Source organism: Nesoenas mayeri (genome assembly GCF_963082525.1).
Source record: "Nesoenas mayeri genome assembly, chromosome: Z".
In the NCBI taxonomy this organism is placed as follows: Eukaryota; Metazoa; Chordata; class Aves; order Columbiformes; family Columbidae; genus Nesoenas; species Nesoenas mayeri.
The window spans coordinates 20,216,182-20,241,954 of record NC_137542.1 but is presented as its reverse complement, the minus strand read 5'-3'; the positions used below and the strand labels follow the sequence as shown (position 1 = coordinate 20,241,954).

Genomic DNA, 25,773 nt, shown 5'->3' with positions numbered 1-25,773 from the left:
TAAGTTTGTAAAGTAGAAGCTTATTACAGAATTACTTATCTTCCAAGCTAATGCCCTTAGCACGGAACTATCCTCTGTCCTAGAAAGCAATATGGGAAGTCATAGTACTTCACAGCACTTAAAAACGTTAACACTGCCAAAACTTCCTTACAATTCCTCACTAGTCTGCAGAGTCCTTGCTTTCTCTGATGTTACCCCTTTATCTAAATCTGCAGTCCCACTATGTTCATGAGTTCTCATATGTTCCTAGTTTCACACTAAATCCGTAAGTCTACTCCTGGGGCCAAAGTACATTCCAGTAGTTGCAAAAGCCATACATGTTATGGCTGGAAACAACATAGAACTTTTCATATTTTATATTTGTAATTAGCCTATTGATTTTTAATTACAATTTAAAATCCAAATTTGTTTAAATTTTAATGTCATAACTAACAACATATATTTTTGTTCATCAGGCATTTGCATATGCATATTCTGCCTCTTTCAACTCCTACAGTCCTCAGTACAGAGATTAGGGCTGTTGCTTCTTCTCTGCAAACCCCAAATTAAAAACTTCAGCTGGTTTAGAACTCCATCTTTCAAAACATCTGCATGCACATTTCAAGGCCAGAGAGTCTTGTAAATACATTTCAAGAAACTCTGACGGCAAAGAATACTTCTTTCACCAGTCTTCACACTGTTTTTACTCCCCCCCTACCCCTTTTTCCCATTAATTTAGCAAACTTTTAATATAGCATGAAAATATCATTTTTGTTCATTTTCAACAATGTGGAAGCTGTGCATAAGAAGTGTTTTTACGAGTTAATAAAGGGAAAACCTGATCTCAGGGACTTAAGAAAAAGCCCATGGTGCTCTTAAAAGATGAATATAACTATCAATCCCATTTTCATTGGCTAAGCTGGGAAGAATTTCTAAAAGATAACAGAAAGAACAATCATGGCACTACAGATACGAACTTTAAATATTTAAAAGGTTTGCTTATACCAGAGTACCTCTAAGAAAGAAATATGTATGTACTTAGTGTTATTATTTGTTATATTTGTACATAGTATTGTTAGTTGACTCCAAGAGTAATGCCACAACTATCCACACCAATTAAAATAGCTAATAGAAGCATAGAGGTTTGTTGTGTTTTATTTGCTTGTTTGTTTGTTTATAAATGAAATTCCAACTTCAAAGAAAAATAAGAGAAAAAGAAACCTCCTTGTCACCCAATATTTGATGGGATAGAAGGATTAAAAAATATATTCAAATCATACATTTTACAGATTTTCTTTTAAATTCTGCAAAGCTGACTAACAGACTTTAATTCCTACAAACAGGCCCCTAGCAGTTAATCCTGCAAATAAAGTAATGCCATGTAGTATCACAAGACAGTAATCTTCAGTCATAAAAGCAACCCTCCAAACTGAAAGGCGTGATACTTCATGAAGTGTCCCTGAATCCAGTTTCCATTCATCTCCAGGTGACAGAACTAAACATCCCTGTCATTTTACTTCTAGTATTTACTCCTCTGAGTAATACCTAGACAGTAGACTTGGCAGTACATTCACATTCTTGCCCCTGAAGGATAGTTGAAAAAATTGACTTTTTCCTTTACTACCTTCAAAAACTTCTTGTTGAAATAAGAATATAATTCAGATGGTGTATATTTGAAATGGAAGGAGCCCTCCTGTTTTTGTGTGTTGTATCTTGGGGGGAAAAACTTGTGGAAGCTTCACCTCATTTTAAAACCATTTATGCAACTTTTCAAGGCCACTATTAATTGGGCACATTTCTGTGTAAATGCTGATCACACAAAGCCAACCTATCCAGGGCAGTACTAAAATGTAAATAAAATGCATTTATAAAACATTGGGTTTTGATCAATAATTGATATAACTTGTTGCGCAAAGCACTCATGTTTCACTTATTTCTTTTGTTCACTCTAATCTGTCATACCTTGCATATTCACATTACCATTTCATGGAAAAAACAAGCAAACAAACAAAAAAAAACCAATAGAAAAATCATATTGAAGTATTATGTGAATAAAATTGTATTTAACAGCATCAGTAGTATAGTAATATCTGTTTGGAAAGAAAGAAATCTCTCTTTTACAACAACATAGCACTTTTCAGCTCTATGAAGTAAATTCCTTATGTTTGGAAAGAACTTACCACGTAAAACAGTGAGTCTTGTGGATACACTTATTTCGCCAACACTATTGGAAGCCACACATTCATAAATAGCTTCATCTCGTGGCGTGCGCAGTGGTTGTATTCTGAGAACTGATCCAGATCCATCATCAAATTCTATTACCTATAGAAGGAAACAAAAGCTGTCACAGATGTTGTTACAAATGCCTGTCCCTCAGTTAATCTGTTCACGGACAGTGACCTGTTGGTATTCATGTCATCAAAGCCAGGTACATTTTTCAAATACACATACCAGGACAAATTCCCCATAGATGGGAAAATGTTTAAGTGGCAATGCCTTGTAACATACACTGCTGTTCAGCAAGTATTTGATGACCACTCTAACACAGTTACAAGAAAAGATAGGATGAAAAACAAACAACAAAAAAAAAACCAGCTATCAAGGGCTGTAAGAAAGGATTCTGCAACTTAATTTTTTTTTTAATCTGAAATTCATCAAGAATATCTCTCCATTTTCATTGCTTAAGTACTCTATCTTCAAATGCCAGTTACATTCATTTTAATTGCTGCAGGCTATATTCCACTCTACTCACAGAGTGCAGCTCACTCATTCATCTAGCTCCAAAATGAAAAAGGGTCAGCAATTTCTGAACGACATAGGACTACTCAGTTTAGCTACGCATTTAAGCCACAGAATGTAAATAGATTTATCCAACAATGTATTAAAAAACATGTGACTAGTTAAGAGACTAAATAATAAGGCTACACATTAAGGTCAGCCAGAATCACACCAGTTATTAATGAGTACAGCAGCACTCGAGGCATTGGAAAAGCCTTCCTAATAATTAAGTAATAGTATCAATCTATTTAATGTACATTAAAAAAAGTCAATAATACATGTTTTAAACCATAATGTAAATGGCACTTATCAAGAAAAAGCAGACACATTTTTTTTTTTCTTTTTTTACAAAATAATTAATATTTGGCCATAATCTATACATACATATATGCACAAACCAGTTTCCACATATGTTTCTGTCTGTATGTCTCATTTTCACACACGTAATCTATTAGATCTCGATACTTGTTGAGAGTAAGAGAGATATAAGGTACAGGGATGGGAAATATGGTAAATATGGTTATATGCCCATTATCTTCCTGTTTTGCTTATAGGAATTGTTCACTTTCTTCTTGGCAATGGAAGAGATCTAAGTGGAAATGAGTGAAAACACTGTTGTGTTTGGTTTTTTGTTGGTTGTGTTTTTGTTTTTGTTTTTTCTCCTGAGAAGAAATTGGTTTGATAGCCCACAGGCTGTATGCTTTTTCCATCATATTTAAGTAAAGTCATTGTCCTACACAAACCTAGACGACACTAACCATCTGGTTTTAGCACAAAGAGGAGAATAACTGGAATTCTTGATAAACTGGCATTTATGAGAGAAAGGAAAATTTCACAATCTTGAAGCAGACAGACTAACAATTTGTAGACAAAAAATTAAAGCACAGGATAAAAATAATCACAATTGTTACACTTAAAAAACCAAAATGTTATTTTTTAAATCTGAATGCTGAATAATTGTAGCTGGATTGACAATGAAAACAAGTGCAGCAGATTGGGCTGGGCAAGTATTGCAGAGATTAAGTTTCAAGTCTGTGTCTCCAAAACCTGTATAACAAAATGGATTTACTTTTGCTGGGATGAGTTCTCCCCTTTCCTGCATGTCATAGATAGCTAATTTTGCTCAGTCCTCCATCTAATGAATGAGACTTTAAAAAACAAACAAACAAACAAACAAACATGGATTTTTGAATAAAACCAGTGTCATGCCATGTGGTATAATGGAGATTTTTTTTTTCTTCTCTGTTGAAGTTCCTCTGAGAAAGACTTCTTAGTAACTTGAAGTTACTTAAAACTTCTAATTCGTATTATTTGAACTGATTTGAAGCAAGAGGAGAAAAAAGAATCCCCCTATATCACATTAATTCATGGTATATACTTGCAACATAAATAAAAGATGAAAGACTAATAGCGAACCCCTAAAGATCTTATTGTACCCTTACATTTCAGAAACAATGAGTAACTCTCACCATGATTCTCACTCAGTTGTGAGAATTGCCCTGTAAGCAAGAACATTCCACACTCAGTGACAATAATCTTCAGATATACGAAAAGGCCACTGCCAAGACAGAAGGAATAGACTATTTGTTCCCCTGTTGCTAGATAAGACAATTGCTATGTACATCAAGATCCAGCAAAAAAGTTCAGGTTTCATTTGAGAAAAAAATATCATGGATGGCAAAGTTCATGAAGTACTGTGGCAGGCTGTCCAGGTTTATTGGAGGGGGCAAAAAAAAAAGTAACCCTCAGCATGTCTGGGCAAGCATGGGAATTAGAGGGCACACTGAAGTCCTTTCCAGATGTATTTACTAGGTTTCTATGAGGACGAACAGGTGGCCAGGTAAAACATTTTAATGTCTTGTATTACTTAGCAATCAAACTCAGAGAAATGTGCAAAATATTAATGTGAAAGAAGATTAAAAGAAGCGCAACCATTTATTCTCTTATTGGTGCACCTGACAATCTCAGATGTTTCTTCTTTCCTGAATGTTCCACGTGTCTTTTCTGAATCACATTTCTACGGTTGTTCTGCTCTTATTTAGAGATTCTATGTCACAAATTAATGGTCTTACTTTGGACAGGAAGGAAAGTTGTTTAAAATGTTGAAGTACTCTGCAGACTTTATCACTATTCTACTCAATGGTTATAATAAAAATTATAAAATACTTGGTGTTTTCTATTTCTTTGAATAACATTATATCTTACTTGGCTATACAGCTTGTTCAACAGTCCACTGAAAGTATTTTTAAACATTTTTAATTATTTTTTATAGTTCCCTTCAAATATTTTTATGGAAATAAAACTTTTTACTTTTGCTTATTCTCGCTAAAAATAGGTACATACGTACACAGAAAAAATATATGAAGCTAATAAACCATGACATATTGCAACACAGTAAACATGTACATGCTCAATCTTTCACTGTTTAGAACTCACCTTGAGCGAAAATTTTGTGACCAGAATGGAATAAATTGTGTACAGTTTATGATGAAATTTCTATGTTAATCCCTCTAGCTAATTATAGCTCTGCATATGCTCTGCAAAGTGCAAACAGTTCTTGGCACTAGAAAGTCACATTTAAATTCGTGCTTTTATTTCTCACATTGTATTAAATATAAAAGCAAAGCATCATACTCATTAATAAACAAATTTCAATGCTTTTAAATATTTTTGAATGGAAGATGAATTAAAAAAATTTAGTTTATAAAAGAAATGCCATTATTTTCTGCTGACATAAATCTAACCAGAAAGCCAGGGCAAGAAATGTTCCCAAATACTACTGAAAATTAACACAGAAGACTTCAGTATCCAGGTGTATATTAGATAATTTGCTCATAAAATGCATATCATAGCTGGTTTATAAAGAAATTAGTCAACTTCCAAACAGTTGATTTCTTAATGCATAAAATTATTATTTAACACTGAAAATAGTAAAAATAGATTCAGTGAAAATTATACAGTCTTAGTGCCAGTTTTGGTATCCCTTCTACAAGCTTTCTATCATTTCCTGAGTTTTTTCTTCATGTTAAAGGTCAAGCCATACTGATACTATTTTTTCCTGCAACTAAAAGAATGAATGATATTAGTTGTCTTATTTCCCCAAATAACCAGTATCCTTTGAATAGATTATCTTCACTGTTTCCTTTAATTGAAGACTGAGGAGAGAGAGGAAACAGTTTCTCTAAAGCCTTTTCCTAGGTTATTGTTAAAAAAAAGAATCAAAAGCAAACAAGTTTTACATTTCCTCTTCAGCAGCAGGAACTACAGTGTCTCTTTCATCTCTTTCTGAAACAGCGGTAAGCAATTGTGGCAGGAGAAGCAGCAGCCTGGGTCTGCTCAATGCACTGTCACAAAAGGAGGTGGCTTGATCTCTGGAGACAGAAATTATTGCTCAAATAATTTTCCCCATCTCCTTCATGGAAAAGATAGCAGGCTGAACAGAAGCTCGTCAAGGCTCCCCAGTTAGATCATGACAGTTTAGAAAAAAGCAGTAGCAGTTTTGTCTTTAACAGTGTTATGCATAACCAGTTTACAAAATAAAAACTCCAAAAAAATGCTTCTACTAAATTATGACTGACAATCATATCTATTTTGCTTAATCACTGATAATATATCACACATATTGCGATTAGAAGAAAAGCTGGAATTAAATGTTTTTCAGAGGAACAGAACAATGGACCTAATACCTCAAATCTCTGATTGCTGACTTTCTTTCCCTTTTTGTTCCAGACAATTTTAGGTCTCGGATCTCCTGTGGCCTGACAGATGAATGAGGCGACTCCTCCAGAAACCCCTGTCTGGTCAACGGGAGTTCTTGTAAACTTTGGTGGTGCTGAAACAAACAAAAAAACCACCAAAATTAATCTAACTAGTAAACACAAAAAAGAAGCCATGTCATAATTTCAAAATAAAAACAAAAAGGAAATGTTTTGTTTCTCCAGTGACAGTATTCACCTGCAAGAAAAAAAAAGCATTAAAAAAAGTAACTAAAAGGTTAGGAAAGTACTTACAGATTTTACTAGTGAAATTTGTGTTAAAATGGAAAACTGATAGAATCAGAATAGCAAGATCACACGTTATAATTTACGACCATTATAAATAAAATACTCAATTTGTCTTCTGTTGCAAAATGAGCTCATCATTCAGCTGGAATAAGATCATGATTCATGACTTGATGTTATGATGACAGGATATCATGAAAACAGGATTCTCACCTTTGAGGCATTAAAATCAGTGACATTTAGGAGGAGAATTTTTAAGTTTGCTGTGGTGAACGTAAATGACTATGTATTAAGAGTCCATGAAAAAAGGGCTATAACAGAAGAGAGATTTATGCTCAGGCACAGTTTCACATACAGCTCCTGTTCACTCCCACATTATTCTACTGTCAGAAAAAGGAAAGTGAAAAAAGTGAAAAAAGATCCCACTATCACAACAACAGGAGAGGAAAGAGAAATGGAGAAATCATTTTAAAAGTAGGAAAAGGTGTTTTAATTAATTATTCTTTTTCCTTCTATTTCTGTTATAACATAATTAAAATGAATTTATTAGCCTTGTGATGAAACAAAACTTTCAATCTTACACCAAGACTCGACTTCTAAAGATTTCTTATAAAAATCTAACCATAGTACAGAAATGCTGAAGAGTTCCTATAAATATTTACATCATTCTCTTTCTTAGCTGAGAATTTTTTAGAGATCAAATAAACTTTAAGATACTAATTTGAATTATATGAAGTGAATACTTAGGGAAAATAAAAGATAAAAAGTCAGGTACTTGCTATACAGTCTTTCTCAGTTTCAAGCTGTTACATATAGTTGCTCTACAGTAGCTCTCACAATTCATTTTTTGCTCTCATCTTCAACTTCCAGCAGTCATCTCCTTTCTGTTCTATACTTCTTTGCTCTTCTTCACTTTCCTCTCTAGTTCTGACATTTATGTACCTGTATTGTATTAGCGTTCATTTCTAAATTACCACTCTTAAACTTCTGATGTCTTATTCTGCTGAACTGGTCTTTCCGCGAGCAATACTTCTTGTCAGCATGTTTACTTAAATGTCAGAAACCCAGCAGACTACTGCAAGTATGCATTCATGTAACATTGGAAGAAATTCTGAAATAATTTGAAATGCCAAGAAAACATTAAGTGGTCATTGTTATAAAACAAACTTAATACGTTGTTGTTATGTTGCTACATTAAATATGAGACTACGCAGATTCTCCTAAATTAAAAAACACAATGAGGCTTTATTACCCTACCCCTAATGTGTAACACACCAGTCACAAAGATAATTTTCAAAAAATTCAGCAATATAATGTTCCTGAAAAATCTGCATTTTTTTTCTTTATTAGAAATATCAGGCAAAACAGTTATAGCTCAACTTTTCAGAATGCTCAAGTGTCCTTGAACTATCTGTTGTGCTAATTTTGCCTGGTGAATATGTACATGAAGCCAAATGCAACAGCAAGTCTGAGCACAGCAGAATAGTGTGCCACTGCTGCCACGGGGAACTTAAGAAAGAACTTTTCTGATGTCAAAAAATAGCCAGAACCATGTCAAATAAAATACATTTAGAGCAAAGAAACAAAAAATCCTTTCCCAAGTTGCATACTTTATGCCTGGACCACAGAAAAGACTGAAATGTATTCTGATGAAGACCATCTGGGTTTCACCAAAACTGCTAGCTTTGAATTTTTTCCTATGCATGTATTAATTCAGCACTCTGATATATAAAGAGACATGATTGGATCTGATATGCTGATATTCTGTGGCACAAGCTGTGATTGCATGCCATCAAGTGAAAAATGATGCACTGCCATTCTCTTTTTATTCTTTTTGACATTTTGTGAATACCATGTTGAACCTCAAACCAAAGAAATAAAAATACTGTGTGGGCATTTCCATCAGCACAAAGTAACTATGTATAGTAGCTCATGGGTAGCTTTCAAATTCTAAATGTATGCCTCACTCAGACATGGAAAATTTGCTAATTTTGCCATGCATTCCAAGGGTCAAGGAGGGAAAACAACTAAATTTAAGAGCCATGCTGATCATCGAGTCTTGTTACACTTCACTTAACTATCTTGGAACCAGGAGAACTGAAGATTTTTAAACCAAAATCAGAAGAAAAGCAACAAAATACAATAAGTAAAGACCATGTTGAACTGTGTTAAATTAGCTCTGGGGAAAACAAACAAACAAACAACAACAACAAAACAAAGCAACACAAAAACAACAACAAAAAAACCAAAAACACAAACCTGTTGTATTGTACTATTAGGTTATATGTCACTGCCAGTCATGATGGCATCTATGGTTGATATGCTTTTACTAATATGCAATATATTATATTAGTGGTTACAACAATAAAATAATGTAAAAAAAGGGGAATCCATTCCCTCTTCATCAGACACTCAGAGACAAACTCTCCAATAGCGCAGCTGAGATAAACACAAGAGAGCAGGCACTAATACACCCCATATGACCATTTAGCTTTCCCATTGCTGCTGAACACAAAGGAAACAAACAAAATCCCTTTCATCTCCAACACTCTGCAAAGCTGTTTATCAAGCAGTGCACATAGCAATATATATGAAATTAAAAATTTTCCATTAAACTGCTGTTAGAGGTAAAATCAGTTTCCTGACAATTTCTTCATCTAGGACTGGGCCAAATCTGGTAAAGGACCATAAATGCTATAAATCCTTAAGAAAATTGCTTACTAGCTTCTGCAGAGATGTATCTACATAGTGGAGCTACAGAAATAGGGCAGAATACGTAATGTGGCTTTGATAGCTACCTGAAGAAAAGTATTCTTCCAGTCCTATGTGAATTTTTGCTTGACTGGCAACTAGTAAAGCTGTTGTTTGTTAACTAACACCACTTGCTACAAAGCATTTGAGGCAAAAGACAAGCACAGCTGTTACATAATGATGTAATTCCCTATTTGCAGATACTTTTCAATGAAAACATGGATTTAAGATTGTATGTACAGACAATGTATGTAAATACAACACAGTTTTAAGACACTAAGTGAATACTATATTATTGTATATAAAGACTGATTATTATTTACATCGATAAAAAAGCTTCATATTCCACTATACAAGGGAACCATGATGATATTTGTGTTTACCTTAGACCATGATCTAGCTGAAAAAATAAGGTTTTATTTTGCATAACTAACTCCTGTAAAAAAAACATTGCCACAACTCCTCCTCAGTGCCCAATGCTGAAAGTCATCTTTGACAGTTATTATATCTTTGAGGTATCAGAGAAGGTAAGTTAGTATTAGAACATATATAATTTCACATGAAACAGGAAACTTATGGTAGCCCTGTACACTTCAGACATTTTCATACATACTGTGGCCATTTTCAGCAGTTCATCTTTAAATTCAGAAAATTACATTTAATTTGGCAAATTGGTTAAATTCTCCGCTTCAGGCTCTGCAGTTGCATCAGAAGGATAATAATGTGTGCATGTTTAATAGGTGTTGTGAGGATAAACTCACTTATGGTCAAGAGATCTTTAGACTGTGGTGAAAGTAGCCAGCCAACCATGGAGAAAGTTAGGTATTACACAATCCATCTTTGCATTATTCAATCTACATGTTCACCTCATTACACATAAAGTGACCATCATCAGTGTAAGGGTATGTGAAATCATAACCGAACAGAATAAAAAATGAAAAGTAGTATTTGTTGCCTTTATCTTTATAAAGGTTATTAATTAAGGTTTGACACAAATTATCTCCACAATTAATGTTGGCAGTTTCTTGACATTGATTCTGACCTAAGCTGCTAGGCACTCTAATAGAAAACACAATTACTCTGCACACACAGTTGTGCTTATTAACATGAGGGCAATTTTGATTGAGAACTGACAACTATTTTCAATCTCCCTTAACAACAGCAGTGTAGAGTCCAGCAAAAACTCTCTACAGCACACTTCATTAAGCACAGCAACAATCTATATGGGAACCTTCCAGTGCAATTAAATCTGCCAAAAAAACCCAGATGTAATAGGTTACCAGCTATGATAACAAAGCCTTCCAGCTCTTCTGATACTCTACTTGGTTACATTTCAATAAAGCTGCAATTAAAATAACAGAAATGTGATTAAAATAACAAAAGCAAAATTCAGTTAAAATCAGCACCTTATATTTCTGGACTTGAATTCTCTTGTGGGCATCATCACAGCATTCTCCTGGAGAAGCTGGCAGCTCATACCCCTGATGGGTGTACTCTTCGATGGATGAAGAACTGGCTGCATGGCTAGGCGCAAAGAGTTGTGGTGAGCGCCGCCAAATCCAGTTGGCAGCCAGTCACTAGTGGTGTTCCCCAGGGCTCAATATAGGGGCCAGTTCTGTTCGATCTCTTTATCAATGATCTGGATGAAGGGATTGAGTGCGCTCTCAGCAAGTTTGTAGATGACACCAAACTGGCTGGCAATGTTGCTCTGCTGGAAGGCAGGAAGGCCATACAGAGGGATCTGGACCGCCTCAATCGTTGGGCTGAGGGCAATTGTATGAGGTTCAACAAGGCCAAGTGCCGAGTCCTGCATTTGGGTCACAACAACCCCAGGCAGCGCTACAGGCTCGGCGAAGAGTGGCTAGAAAGCTGCCTAGCAGGAAAGGATCTGGGAATGTTGGTTGACAACTGGCTAAACATGAGCCAGCAGTGTACTGAGGTGACCAAAAAGACCAACAGCATCCTGGCTTTTATCAGGAATAGTGTGACCAGCAGGACTGGAGAAGTGATTGTGCCACTGTGCTCAGCACTGGTGAGGCCCCACCTTGAATCCTGTGTTCAGTTTTGAGCCTCTCATCATAAGAAAAACATTCAGGTGCTGGTTAGAGAACAGAGGAGGGTGATGAGGCTGGTGAGGGGCCTGGAGCACAAGTCTGATGAGGAGCAGTTGAGGGAGCTGAGGCTGTTCAGCCTGGAGAAAAGGAGGTTGAGGGGAGACCTTATCGCTGTCTACAACTACCTGAAAGGAGGTTGTAGCATGGAGAGTGTCGGTCTCTTCTCCCAAGTAACAAGTGATAGGATGAGAGGAAATGGCCTCAAGTTGTCCCAGGAGAGGTTTAGATTGAATATGAGGAAAAAATTATTCACTGAAAGGGTTGTCAGGCATTGGAACAGGCTGCCCTGTTTGGATGAGGTTCTTAGGGACATGGTTTAGTGATCAAGCTAGGTTAGATTATGTTTGGACTTGATGATCCTGAAGGTCTCTTCCAACTGCAATGTGATTATATGATTCTATCAAAATTGCAGCAATATTGGCTATTACATGCAAAAAACCCAAAAGTTTTGTTTGTTTCAGCTTGTTTGTCTACCAGCACCCACTCATTTTTTTGTGCTGATATTGAATGTTGACACTATGTCAAACAAAAAATTTTACAGTAGAAGATTTCCATAACTTGGACTTCTGGAGAGTACCACAAGCTTTGCCATCCTAGGTCTGAGGGTTCCCACCCTCTGCTGCTTGTTATGCACTTCTTGCTGGCACTCCTGAGAAGCTCAAGTGACAACTATTGAACTACTGCAAACTACACTCTAATACCTGAAGGAAAACATAATTTATTGCTAGCTCACCTTAAAAATACCGAGCTTCAATTTCTTTGTTTTAAGGAGTTTAAAGCCATTGAGGTAAGGTTGCTGCTTCACCAAGCAGTCAATCTGTCCAGAGTAGGCACAGAAACTTCTGAAATAGTGTACCAATATCCAGAAAGAAGCTGTCCTTTTTGCATATTGAGGCTCCATAAAATATATTTATAACCTGACACTAATATATTTTACTTGGATTGGAACATTCTGATAGCTTTGCACAAATATAAGAAAGCTCTTTCTTCTCTTTTGCACTTCCACATTGCCTTTTGCTAAGTACAGCATCATATTACAGAATTATCTAACTGGTTGAACCTTGTTGTTCTATACTCTGTGCTGTGCTTTGAGAACACATAATACTCTTCCTCTGCACTCAAATAAAATGTCTGACAAAATGTTTTTGAATTAGTAGTTCATCTCCTTTCTTTCCACAACTACTGAGAGATATTCTTGTGTAGAGACATTTTATGGATATAATTCCTATAATTAAGAGATGAATATAAGGATAAGACGTCATCTTCTTTAAAGTGAGAGCTAATGGAATGTCTGCAGCCTAAATACAGCAAGCTCAGCATGTGGACCTATTATGAACAAGATATACAGAGAATGCAGACTTTCATGTATTTCTGTTTCTAGACCCTCTATTTGGGTGCATGGCAGCTCCTAATACACCATAATTTAACTTGTAATTAAACTTTACCATAGGCTTGAAATATGAAAATGTTTCCTACATCAGAAAAAAATTCAAAAAATCATATCCCATTATATCCTTTGTCAGCATTCATAACAAGTGTTAATAAAGTATCACAGAATCAGAAAATACTAAACATGCTAAGATGCTTCTTTCAAATATACTATATTATTGTAAATTGATATATACTGATGTTTCAAGAGACTCCTGAAAAATTACAGTAACTTTTTGCTTGTTAAGACTTGCTTTGTAGCAATAAAAGCTTGAAGATGATACATTCACAACTGTTCCCATGGAACCTTTTCATCTGCCACTCAGAAATGCAGGTTGAGCATGAACAATGTGGTCTACCAGGTGCCTGTGCACTTTGGGATACTTCACACACACCATCACAAGAATCACTGTCACTTAGTGCAGAGTCCCGGTGTATTACTGGTCTAGTGATATCAAGTTTCAGAGGGGAATGAGACTGGACCCATTCCTAGTTATAATTCCGCAGTCATTCTTCCTATGCCAAATTATACACTCAGAAAATTCCCACATGAGGTGAAAGAAAAAAAAAAAACACACACATTTATTCACCTCACAACCCACTATGTTATATTCCCTGCATCCCACTGACTATCAGAAACTGCTAAGGAAACAGGACATAAACTGGTTCACATTCAATAACAGTGAAGGCTCCTGTCATGGTAAAAATGAACAAACAGGTAAATGTTGCATGTAATTTCAGCCTGAGACTACATATATACATTACAAATTATATGAGTTATTATTATTTTCATAATTCCTCTAGGAGCTAATATACTCAAATCTATCATTTATATACATAATATTTAATAAAAAAGCTTTTTGGGCTCATTTATTTATTAAAAAGAATTTTCAAAGCACACTTATTTACAGCATTCACTGCTAATTTACTCATTAATCATAATTTGTGACATCAGTTAGACTGATCATTACTATAAGCAATTGTTTTGCCTTAATTCTAACCTGCACTTACAGTAGCTCTGCAAATTGGCTATGTAAGAAAGTTAATTAGCTTTTTATTTCTGTAAGGACAGACGAGCATCAATTTGTATTCATGAAATCTGCATAAAGAAATCCTAAAGTTACCAACTGGTATGTTACTAAAGGCTCATCTGTCAGTGACAAGCTCATGAAATTTTCCTGTTTCTCAATGTAAACATCTTAAAACTGCATCATCCTTACAACCTTCAGCAATCAGAGTAGCAACAACGCAATCTCCACATGCCATGATACTCTGAGCAGCTGAGTACTTTATTATCCTGTGAATGAAAATTACCAGTTTTTTGTCTTTGTAACTATAATAACCAGTAACCCAGCTATGCCAACAAATTCCAGCTGAAGACCTTGATCCATTCATTTCACAAAAAATATGTGCAGCTATAAACACAGGTTTCTCTAAATCCAGGGTGAAGGAAACTAAGTCATTTCCCTTTACAGGCACCACAATATACTCTTAAAAACCCAGTCCCTACAACAATGCCCATAAAGTCTTTATAATATATCACAACATTTATCTCCCCACCTTCTTTCTGTTACACATGTTCTTCTGAAAACAAAAGCCCTCTGAAGAAACAATTATGTCAAAAAAGTCTGGGTTTTTTGGGTGGGTGTTTGTTTTTTGTTTTCCAATTCAGCAGTTATTTCCAGTTCCCCAGCCTTCCATCAGCCAGAGCATACCCACCCTACACGTTGTAGCAAGTGGTTCAAAAAAGATTATCACTTTCTGATTTCTCAAGGAAAATATTAGAAGTCAAGCCTATCTTTATGTTTTCAAATTTTCTGCAAGGCATAGTGCCAGTTTACTAGGTTGACCACTGAATTAATTCTTCCCTGAAATATGAAATCAAATGACACACTTACAAGGCCTTACAGGTAGAATAGGCAGATTACATTTTCCAAATTGTCTAAATAGCACATTCCTAATTTGTACCTCTAGGCTGTGCAAACCTTGGTACCAGCTCATTTCATTGTGGATTATGTATGCTTTTTTAGAGAAAGACATTATCTGAGCCCTAGGGACATAGAAGGAATATAAACCAACACAGACAGCAGCAGACATTTATTTATTTCCCAACTAATATAATCATCTCCCACCCCCCCCCCTGCAATCCCCATATTCATTTATAGTTTATAATAACTGGGAGAAAGAAGAACCTATGTGTGAAACCTGCAAAACCAGCTTTTATTAATACTATAGTCCAACACATTTACACCCTAAGAAGGACGAAGCTAAAGAATTTATTGCTGTGCTTTTTCTACTAAAATGGTTGCAGACAACCTGATAACAATTTAAGTTGGTTTCATGACAAATTACTAGGACACTTACTGTAAAACTGAGACCAGCCATTAACTGCCGCCTTGGCAGAGTGCTATCACAATAAGCCTAAGGCAAAGCAAGGGCTGACAGGCCATCGGAGTCTAACTCCTCTGTGATCAGGACAAAGGATAAGGCTCCTGAAACCAAACCTATTCCCACTTCTGTCTTCTCTTGCCTCCAGCTCCCAAATTGTGCATATAGCTTTACCTGCCAGAGCTACACACCCACTACCTTCACTACAAACTTTAATGTTCTTTTAAATATCACTACAGAAAATGAAACAGTTTTATATATTTGTTTCTAAATCCCCTGTTGTTCACTCCAATGTCTCTTCAGCTGTTTCTACACAAGAATTCTGGTTTACGCTACTTTAAGAAAAGATAATCAGGATGCACTGAAAGATGTAGGTATCATTCTCATGCTTACAGGAATTCTAAAACCATAAATTTAACCCAACTGCACTCATGCTGTTAAGTTACAGACCAGCATATGTGTTCTAATGCACAATACAAAATAGGTATAAGGTTGTGTGTATACATAATATTTATCACATACAGTATATGTAAAATCTGGGTGGGCTTAATCTATGTGAGTTAGAAAGAGCAACTTGCTAGGTAATCCAGTACTAAGCCTTCTTCCAGCAGCAAATGAAAAGCATAAAGCCTCTTGAAACTAAAAGGTTAGTGACGTGCACCACTTCATCCCCCAGGAACATTACATAACCTTGTCATATTCACTAATTTAATGAAAGAAAGTTCCGCTTCAAAGCCCTCTACTGCTTCTGTTTCAAAATTTAATGTCTGTGGACTGCATATGAATTATTTGGTAACCGAGAGCTGACACTCCTTTTCAGTGTGCAAAGTGGAACGAGTGCATCTTAAAATGCCAGGCAAGCTGATCTCTTTCCAGAGGAGTTTTGCTCTAAGAGAAGAGGGGGATAACTAGATCCTACAGGTCAGAGTTGCAACTAATGACTGAGAGTATCTGGGTTATGACTAGAGAGATGGCCTTTATTGGTGTTTCAATCCTAAAAAGCTCCTAAAAGATAGGTACCAAAGCTAGGAAGAATAAAATTGGGGCATTGTAACAAATGAGTGAAGCTTCTGCTATTTTTTTTTTTTTTAAATCTAAGCAAAACAGAGTGTATACTTGGCCATTTATACACAGAGAAGATTGCTGATTAGCAACTGTGAAAGGAAAATCGCCTATCTAATGACTCAAAGATAAAAGAAACCATTAAAATCTACATATTAAATATAGTTCAGTGTTAATGCTTGACAAGGCACCCATATAAGCAAATTCTCATAACTCCTATTCAAGCAGAAGAGAAATTAATAAACGTCTGTCTGAAAAGAGACCACATGACTCTCTTCTTCCTCTTCCACCACTAAAGGCAAACTGCCTTGTTACCAATACCTCAACTGGCCAGCACACCAAACAGGAAAAGCATTGTTACAAACTGCTACAATATTTTGTGAAAGTGACCCAAGATCCCAGTCTTCTGTACAACGTGTCTATATGGGTAAAATGCCTTAAAGTTATCCATTTAACTGTAAAATCACCCTCAGATCATGCCAGCTGAGGGTAAAAGAAAGAAAAATTTATTAATCTAAACACATATGTTATCAAAGTCTATAAAAACATGGGTGACAGACAATTTGAAGTAATTCAATCCTTCTATTGCAGCTACTAAAAGTAAAAACACCTTCCTTCCGCACTTACATTTTTCAGGTAAGGCAAAGAGGCTTAGCCTTGGGACCAAGCCTCTGGTCAAATACTAGTCCTCAGCCTTCATCCCCAACAGGTAAGGAATATACACAGTCTATTCCTTGGTTATATAAAGGTGACCTTTATATTCATCAAACTTGTCTCAAATGCAATAATCGACCTTCAACTTGGTGACGAGGTGGTTTTTACCTTCTGCTCTTCTGAAGTATTCTGGACAGAATCATGTCTTGTCCTGGTGATAAAAACATAGTTTTACACCTCTTTCTTTGTTGGGTTAAAGTATTAAACTGCAGAGGGGCAGACAGTTTTTACTTGGTACAAATCAACATCCATATAAACATGGACAGTTTGAGGCATTAAGGGGTTTAAGATGAGTTTCAACTTGAGAACTGGCATTAAGAGATGGCATGACTTGACATAAGTGCAATTTACTGAGCTAAACTGGTTAATAAAAAGACTATTTCATTATACTTGCTATGAAATAGAACAATACTATCTAGTAGAGCCTCATAAATCTTTCATTCTTACAAGGTTAGAACTACATCATCCCAGAACTTGATAAACACCTCTCTGTTAGTTGTAAAATAATATTTACCATTTGCCCACAACACTCGATTATGTGAAACCTAAATTAGATGTCCAGCCAAGTAAAGAGAATATATGTTCCTCTTAGCAGCAGTGCTGTGAGAGCTATGCAATGCAGCCAGGCTTCAGCTGTACTAAAAGACAGGTTAGTGTGGCCTGTAAGATGATACATAAGCAGACATTCATCAACTTGTTCAGAAAACGGTTTATGAGTATTAGAAAAGATTCACTTACTAAAGGCCCCAGTGGATTGTCCCAGTTCCTTGCCTACAAGTCACTTAAGATACATTAGTATGGTTAACACAGTAAACTAACCTGCTCACTAACCTGCTCTGGGACATAGTTATGCAGATATAAGTACTGATTAGAATGAATTTACACAGGCAGTATTTTTAATCCTGTGTGTTATCGGTACTACACAAGTGTCCTACCGTGTAGCTCCTGCTGTGAATACAAGTTCCTATAAATCACATACTGTTGTCAGTAAGGCAAATGCACTGCCAACACACAAAATATCCTACTTGTAAAGTGCAATTTTGTAGTTAAAACTACATCTGCTCTTTCAGCTTATTCTACAGGAGCCATTATATGTTCATCTAACTCCTCTCCAATAAAGTTATGCCAGCAGAAATTTGAAGTATATACTGTGTACATTGTATATAATACATTAAAGAATGTGAGAACTAAAACCTCATATAAAGGTATGCACAACATAGTTGCAATTAGCTCAAAAATTCAATTAAATAGTAGAAATGTAACCAGAGAAATGTATCACTACATAGAGGTAAAACTAATTACTACATAGAGGTAAAACTCTAGGTCCATTTCTGATTTAATTCTGACATGTGATAGCAGTTCATACAATGATGTTTTGCAATCTATTACCCAAAATCACTGAAGAGTACAATTACTTGATACCTTGTATGTAGCTGTACCACTGCACTTGCTTTACAAGAATATTGCATGGTTATTCACGTTATTTAAGTGATTTTAATATAAATTTCAGTCATCAGAAAAAACACCTAAACAGATAATGCTAGTCCATAATGCTGTGCATGGCTTACCCATATATGTATATCACCAATTATATCTTCCAGTCTTCTCCTTTTAACATAAATTTATTCCTCTCTAAAAACAAGATACCAAGATATCATAACACTACATGGAACCGACATTCAGTCAAGGGCATGCTAGTTAAAGGGGGGCACAATGACAAATTCAGGGTGGAAGAGGGGCAAGAGTCTTACATGTGACCAGATACCATGCTGTAAGAGGAAATCTTACACTCGCATTATCCAGGTTCTTTTGCCACTGAATACAAACCTTTTCTGTTACTCAGCTAAAGAAGCCTAAAATTATTTTGTTCCATTCATACAGGTTATTTACAGTGTCAAAGTTAAAAGCACTGCCAAGTGATTTTTATTAATTTGGTATACACAGCCTGTGAAGAGCCTCACTTTTGTTTGGTCATTTCTCTTAAAAGGAATTCCTATCAAATACCACAATTCTGCTTTATCCTCACTTGAGGAAACGGTGGTCCATTCTTACTCTCCTCTCATGCATTGTCCTTGTCTTATGCCTTTCTTTCTCAACCCACAGCTGTTCTGAAACCAAGCTAAACAGACCAAACTGGAACTGTCAGTTCAGGTGTGTGGTCCCAAGAGAGTCAGTGAATGCAATACAAAATCAATGAAGTTAATACACCTGGGCTTTACGTTATGATTTATCGGTGGAGTGATTATGTTTTTAAAGTGAAGGAATCCCCATAAATTGGGATAATGACCATACCACTGAAATATCCATGTTCAGAGGAGATCCTAGCAGGGTCTGAAATTCAATTAAATTAAATTAAATGCATTTTCAAGTTAGTGATTTGACACTAAATACTTGCAAGGCATTCTGTGATTTCATCCAATTTACTATTTTTAAGGTATACTTGGTATTTTAGAAGGATCACAAAATACAAGTTTGCAAGATTTTTATAGGACACAATAGAAAGTTTCTTTCTCAAGAAAAAGCCAACTTACATTTGCCCTACCATAGAGGTTTTCATTCTGAAACCTCCATCATAATTGGAAAGCACAATTCACGCTCATCTTAAAATAAAATAACATTACTGAAATATAACTACCAATAAGGATTGCACCCTCCGTTTTTTCTTTCATAGGCAAATATGTTCTTTCCAATTATTATAAAAACAAAATGTAGTATCGGTCCTAGTTATGGTTCCCTTCACAGTTTATATCTAAGTAGCAAGAAGAATTAAAAAAAAATCAGTGAAGTTTGGTCTCAAGAGATAAAATTGGAAGCCAAAAGCACTGTAAGTGACAGTTGGCTACTGGACAGAAGAGAGGGCAGAGAGCCAAAACTTTGTAATTCTAATCCCATCTCTGCTAATTGCTTGTTGTTTAGCTTCAGATAAATTACTTAACCTCCATGTCTCAATTTCGCTACTTTCAGGATTATGCTACTTACATATGTTGCAAAACGTAGGCAGGAGTATTATGGTGGTTACAAAATTTGTGTAGAGATTTGTGCTCATGCTTTGAATGAGAGGGCTTAAAAATGTTACAGTTTAAACCCAATGTACTTGTAACAAGAATGGAACTTCTATTAGGGCAAAGGAAAGAAAAACAAACTACTCCCAAATCTTAAGAGTGTCAGTGAATATTGGTAACTATTTGGCAAAGCTGTTAGTCTTTGAAAATTGCAGTCCTCTGCATATCAGCATTGCAAAATGTTGGTTTAATTAACACTCTTTTCTCTAAGGAAATCAGCTTACATTGCACAAGTGTACTGAATGAGAACTGCTCATTTTGAGAGAGGTATGTACTGAAAGCAGTTATCTTTTATGAAATTATAATAAATTATTATGCCCTGCATCCTAATTCAAATTCAAAGGTGTACAATTAATATTGTGTGTCCATTTAAATAACTGAATTGAAAGTTTTAATTATGCAGACAAATTAATTATAACTTATAACATAAACATAAATACAAAATATTCACTTATATAACAGTAAATACATATAGATACACTCACATCTATGTGATATGCATGTTTAAAAATTAGAAATTTGGAAAAACATCAGTCTTCAGCAAACTCTTGAAACTATACCTTAAAATGGCTGAATGTTTCCTGAAGATAATTGAGAACCGGGATTTGCTGTCTGTGAACTCAAATTTCTATATATCTGAATCTCAATGGCATATTCTGCATATGCAGAAAATGTGTAGTGATCTATCATTGTATTTCACCACGAAACCTACAGTCTGCTCATAGGAATCATACAAATATTGGGTAAAATCTGCATCATTGCAAACCTTCTTGGTTTCAACCTGATTTTCCTTCTAAATATAAGAAGATAACAAGAACCAATCCATTGGCACAAATTCATATGAAGTTAGACTACTGATCCTGGAGATGCAAAGAATATAGCACATCACAAAAAACCACTCAATAGTTGGACTCAAATATCCAAACGGGATAGGAACTGGGCTGTGGAAAGACAGGAATAAGAAACACACTGAAAACAAGGCTCATTTCATCTAAAAAAGATTTGAATATCAAAAGAGAAGCAGAACTTGGTGGTCAAAGAATGCAAAAGGATAACCCAAACCAAGAGGAGCTCCAGGTCTGTTTAAGTAAAAATTTAAGTAAAAATAAGATCTTTATATATGAACATATACCCAGTCAGCCACATAAATTTATTAAAAATGTAAAATGTTTTAAAGCTTTGGCTTTACTACGCATAAAGGTTGCTTGCTCCCTAGGGCTGTCTGGAAACTTGAAATTTACTTGTGTTCCTTCATATGCAATGCACCACATAGAATAATAACAAAACCTCTTGAATGAATTACTATACTGTCCATAAATCACAAGAATCAACTACTATGTATATTGTTCCTTTACTGAACGCCTTTAGAGAAGTAGCTTCTGGAGGTTCAATAATTTTGCATATCACTGTGTCAAAAGCTGGCAGACACAACCGGAAAAAAAACTAATTAGAGTTAGCAATAAATATTTAGAAGTTATACTTTGATGCTTTCACTTCTAATACCAAATGTCCTTCTCAAAGAAGACAGCTTTCAGAAAACTCCAGAAAAAAAAAGTCTTTGAAGTTTTTTTTTTTCATTCATCAGTGCCTTTCACTGTAATAATACAATATAATGCAATATAGTGTACCAAAGAAAAAAGGAAAGTGAGGAGAAGAATCAATATAACATTATTACTGACAGAGATGGAAATCAGCAAAGAAAAGCCCATTGGCACACTGGATGTATTCTTTTCATTTGTTTGGCCTTAACCCACCAACACAGTTAAGGATGAAGAACACAAGGTTTCAATTTTTTGTGTGCTTTCTCCCTTCTCAACAGACAGTAATATGGTCTGTTCATATGTACATTTTGACATATTTGTATCAGACTGTAGAGTAACATCGGGAGATATGACAGGTCTTTTTCTGTGCTTATTTAATTAGCTCTACTCAGGCACACAGGCATACATCTGCTGGGCAGAGTTAAAAGAAGTATAGTTCTCACTCTTCCCAATGCAGGAGCCTGTATTGGTCAAGGAACTCCAACCTGAGATATTCAACTTCATTTCAGAAGCTAAAAACATCATGAACTAATCCGGTGATTTCCTATTACTTTGAAAGTTCTGAAAACTTATTTGGTGAACTGGTTTCTCTGCTTTTGTCCCCTGCTACTAGGAAATGAGCAGGAGGACTTTCACAACTGTCCTTTCCTATAGACAAAGAGCTATATGCAGGTATACACAGATACTAAGAAGGAAGGTATGAATACAGTGCACACAGGATCAGTTTGCTCGTAAATTATGTTATAAAATCAGAAGAAAGAAATATAAGGAACACCAAAATCTGAGGTAGTTTAATTTTAAAAAGAAACACTTCACTTTCCATAATTAAGAACTCCTATTACTTCGAAGAGATTATTATGCTTTGAGAATAAAGGTGAAAAAGACCAGTCATACAAAAAAAAAAAACCAACCAAAAACAAACCTAATAATGCCTGACTGTATGACTTACCACAGGAAACAAAACTGCAAACTAAAAAATGTTTTTGCTTCTAAATGCTAACCTACATGTGCATTTATAGCACATAAAAAAAAATAAAAATCCCAATACTTCAAATTGTGTCAATCCCTCACCTTTGAGCTTACTCACTCTTGCAGTCACTCCTGTGATTACAGTCACATACAAATGTTCTAGTCAGTTTTAATCTAGGTAGGCAGCACAGTTAACAGTTAGCCACAGACCTCTCGAGTAACCAAAGTAACTCAAGTTACCAAAGTAACTATATGGACCTTGCAGGGAGAATGGGACTCAAACAGGCAATCAGGCTACCCTGTCCACCTAATGGTTAAGGTAAGCTCGAGCACAGCTATACATGTCACAATTAAGAATAACAGCTTCAGAACTGACAAACGCATCGACACACCAAACTTTTCACCTCCCTTATAATTTCTCACCAAAAAAAAAAAAAAAAACCACCAACATACCAATCCATACTGCATTACACACACTGATCTCCCTTGATCCTGCAATCCATTACAAAGATTTTTTTTTGCCTTGTCACTAACTAAATGAGATTTTGTGTATGTGCGTAAATCTCTCCATATCTGTAACCTCCAAGTTCAAATTTCTAGTAGCTCTTGAACGTCAAATTTCTTTCACAATCTACCAGCATGTTTTCTCTTTATACTATGTGGAACTGAATTCTTTATCCTATTCCCGTCTTGAGCCTCCCTTGTTCTCCCAGACCTGAGAATCTAAGTCCTTTCTGATGGAAGTCAGTACTTATTTCTTAAGCTTTCTGATCATGTTCTAGTGAATGTTTCCACCATGCCGTCCATTTCTTTCTTATCTGGTTTACAGGTGATTCCTCTTTACCACAGCAAAGGCACATGAAATTAGTCCAACAACTGAAGCATTACACTGTTAAAAGGTGGGATGGCTATGACCAAGTAATTTTAATTGCCAAATACTGCAAACAGAATAAATACTGGATCTTGCACTGTGGAGCCAGAGCCAATTGTCTGCATCATTGTTATTTGAAAGTATTAATGCTCTTCCCCACATACTGCTTCACTGTGACCTTTCAGTACTGACTAAATTAACCTCTTTTCTAAAAGAAATATAAAGGCAATGAAAGTCATGCAAGTGTGCACAGTTTCATATGAATGAACAATGAAGAATGGATAAAAAATTCATAGCTACCTCCAATGTCCAGACATTTACTTATAGGAGTAGCTATCTTTCTCTCAAGATCAGATGAATGTGTAAAAAGAACACAACAGAACTGAGTGCTTAAGTGACTGATACAGAAACTTGACATGTAGAACAATGAAAGAAATGCAACCCTGAAAATTTCATGAGGATTATTAAACATGCTATGGATTTGTCTTTCTCTTTTTAACTGTTTTTCTAAGAGTGGCACTGTTCAATTATTACAACACTGTGGATATTAAATTTTGCTGTAGACCACAACAGGTGAAATCCTGGTGTCAGAGAAATCGGTGGTGTTCCTAAGTGGGGACAGCTTTTTGCCCATATTACTAGATTTTCTATGACTGTGAATGACTCCCATACTAGTACTGCTTTTTAGGACAAACACCTATAGAACTTCCTACAGATTTCTACAATTATGCTCATGAAATCAAGGTTTTGCAAGATACAGCACATGAACTGACATATTCCTATACAACTTTACTAGACATGCAACTAGATTTCTGATGCAACTAAATTCTTGTAAAAGATCATTCCTGTTAGGCGATCTTTGAAGACTGCACTGTTTTGTAAATAATTTTGTTCCAATTTGATAGAAAATCACTTCTGCCATCACTTGATATTATGTTGTATACATTTGATATGCCACTAATTTTGTAAAATATTTGTCCTCTCTCAAAAACAAGAAAACAGGGATCCTATGTACAGGTAAGTTACTTTTTTAAATGAGCTGGTTAATTCCTTCACTCTTGTAAGGTGTTCAAAACTCAGTAATTTCAGCAACACTGCTCAAATTTACAGAAATTGAAGATTGGGCCCATTATTTTTAGATTTAGTTTAAGGAGCAAGCAGCACACATTTACAACACTGTGATCAGGTATTACTTACACAGCTTCCAACAATAACAGAAGTTTGCATGCTTACTTCATTATGCACGAAATTAGCCATGACCACACTGAGACTGAATGAATAGCTATAATCTGAAAGAACCTCATAGACACCTGGGCCAAAGAGCATGGCACTGAATGGGTGTACCACATCCCTTATCATGCACCAGCCTCAGGGAAAATCAAATGGTACAACGAACTGCTAAAAACTACACTAAGAGCAATGGGTCGTGGAACCTTCAGAAACTGGGATTCACATTCAGCAAAGGTCATCTGGTCAGTTAAAACTAGGGGATCTACCATTGGAGCTGGCCCTACCCAGCCCTGTAGTGCACAAGAAAAAATACATTAAGGAGGACAGTCTGGGTTATTCTTGCCTCAGGCAAAGTCAAACTCATCCATGGGGTTTCTTTTGCCCAAAGACCTGGGTGAAATTGGTGGGTAATATTGAAGGATGGAAAAGTCCGATGTGTACCTCAAGGGAATTTGAATCCAGATGATAACACTCCATGATATGAACTATATGATGTTAACTGTTACTGGTAATTGCTACAAATAGCACATGACATACTAACAGTATTAAGTAAGTACCTCTCAGAGTAATGAAAAATTAACTTCAATAAAACTGAACAAAGAGCAGCAGTGATAGAATCAGAGTTGGCTTCAACAACTGATGTCCAGTAACTTCCTTGAGGTCAACATCTATAACCTGCCAACCATGGACACAACCATACCAGATACACCAGCTACGAGTTTCAGATGCAGCAGCCAGCTGTGCAACAACTCAACACCACGTACTACGTTCCTTGCCCTGAGAGACTGTTACAACAGGTAGAACTCAAAATCATGGACTAAATGAACTCAATGAACATCTGAGAGAGATAAGATGATGCCATGGACTAACGGAATAATATCTATG

At 35.7% G+C, this 25,773-nt stretch overlaps 1 protein-coding gene across 1 annotated transcript in view; it reads right to left on the bottom strand.

The window, feature by feature from the left end:
* The window catches only part of PTPRD (protein tyrosine phosphatase receptor type D), a gene marked incomplete at its 5' end in the record, with an annotated part of 277,673 nt that overhangs the window by 206,004 nt on the left and 45,896 nt on the right, over positions 1-25,773 (bottom strand). The window contains 2 exons of the mRNA XM_080361919.1: positions 2,160-2,301; positions 6,444-6,589. Of these exons, the coding sequence (XP_080218045.1) occupies positions 2,160-2,301; positions 6,444-6,589 (288 nt within the window). The remainder of the gene's footprint in view (positions 1-2,159; positions 2,302-6,443; positions 6,590-25,773) is intronic.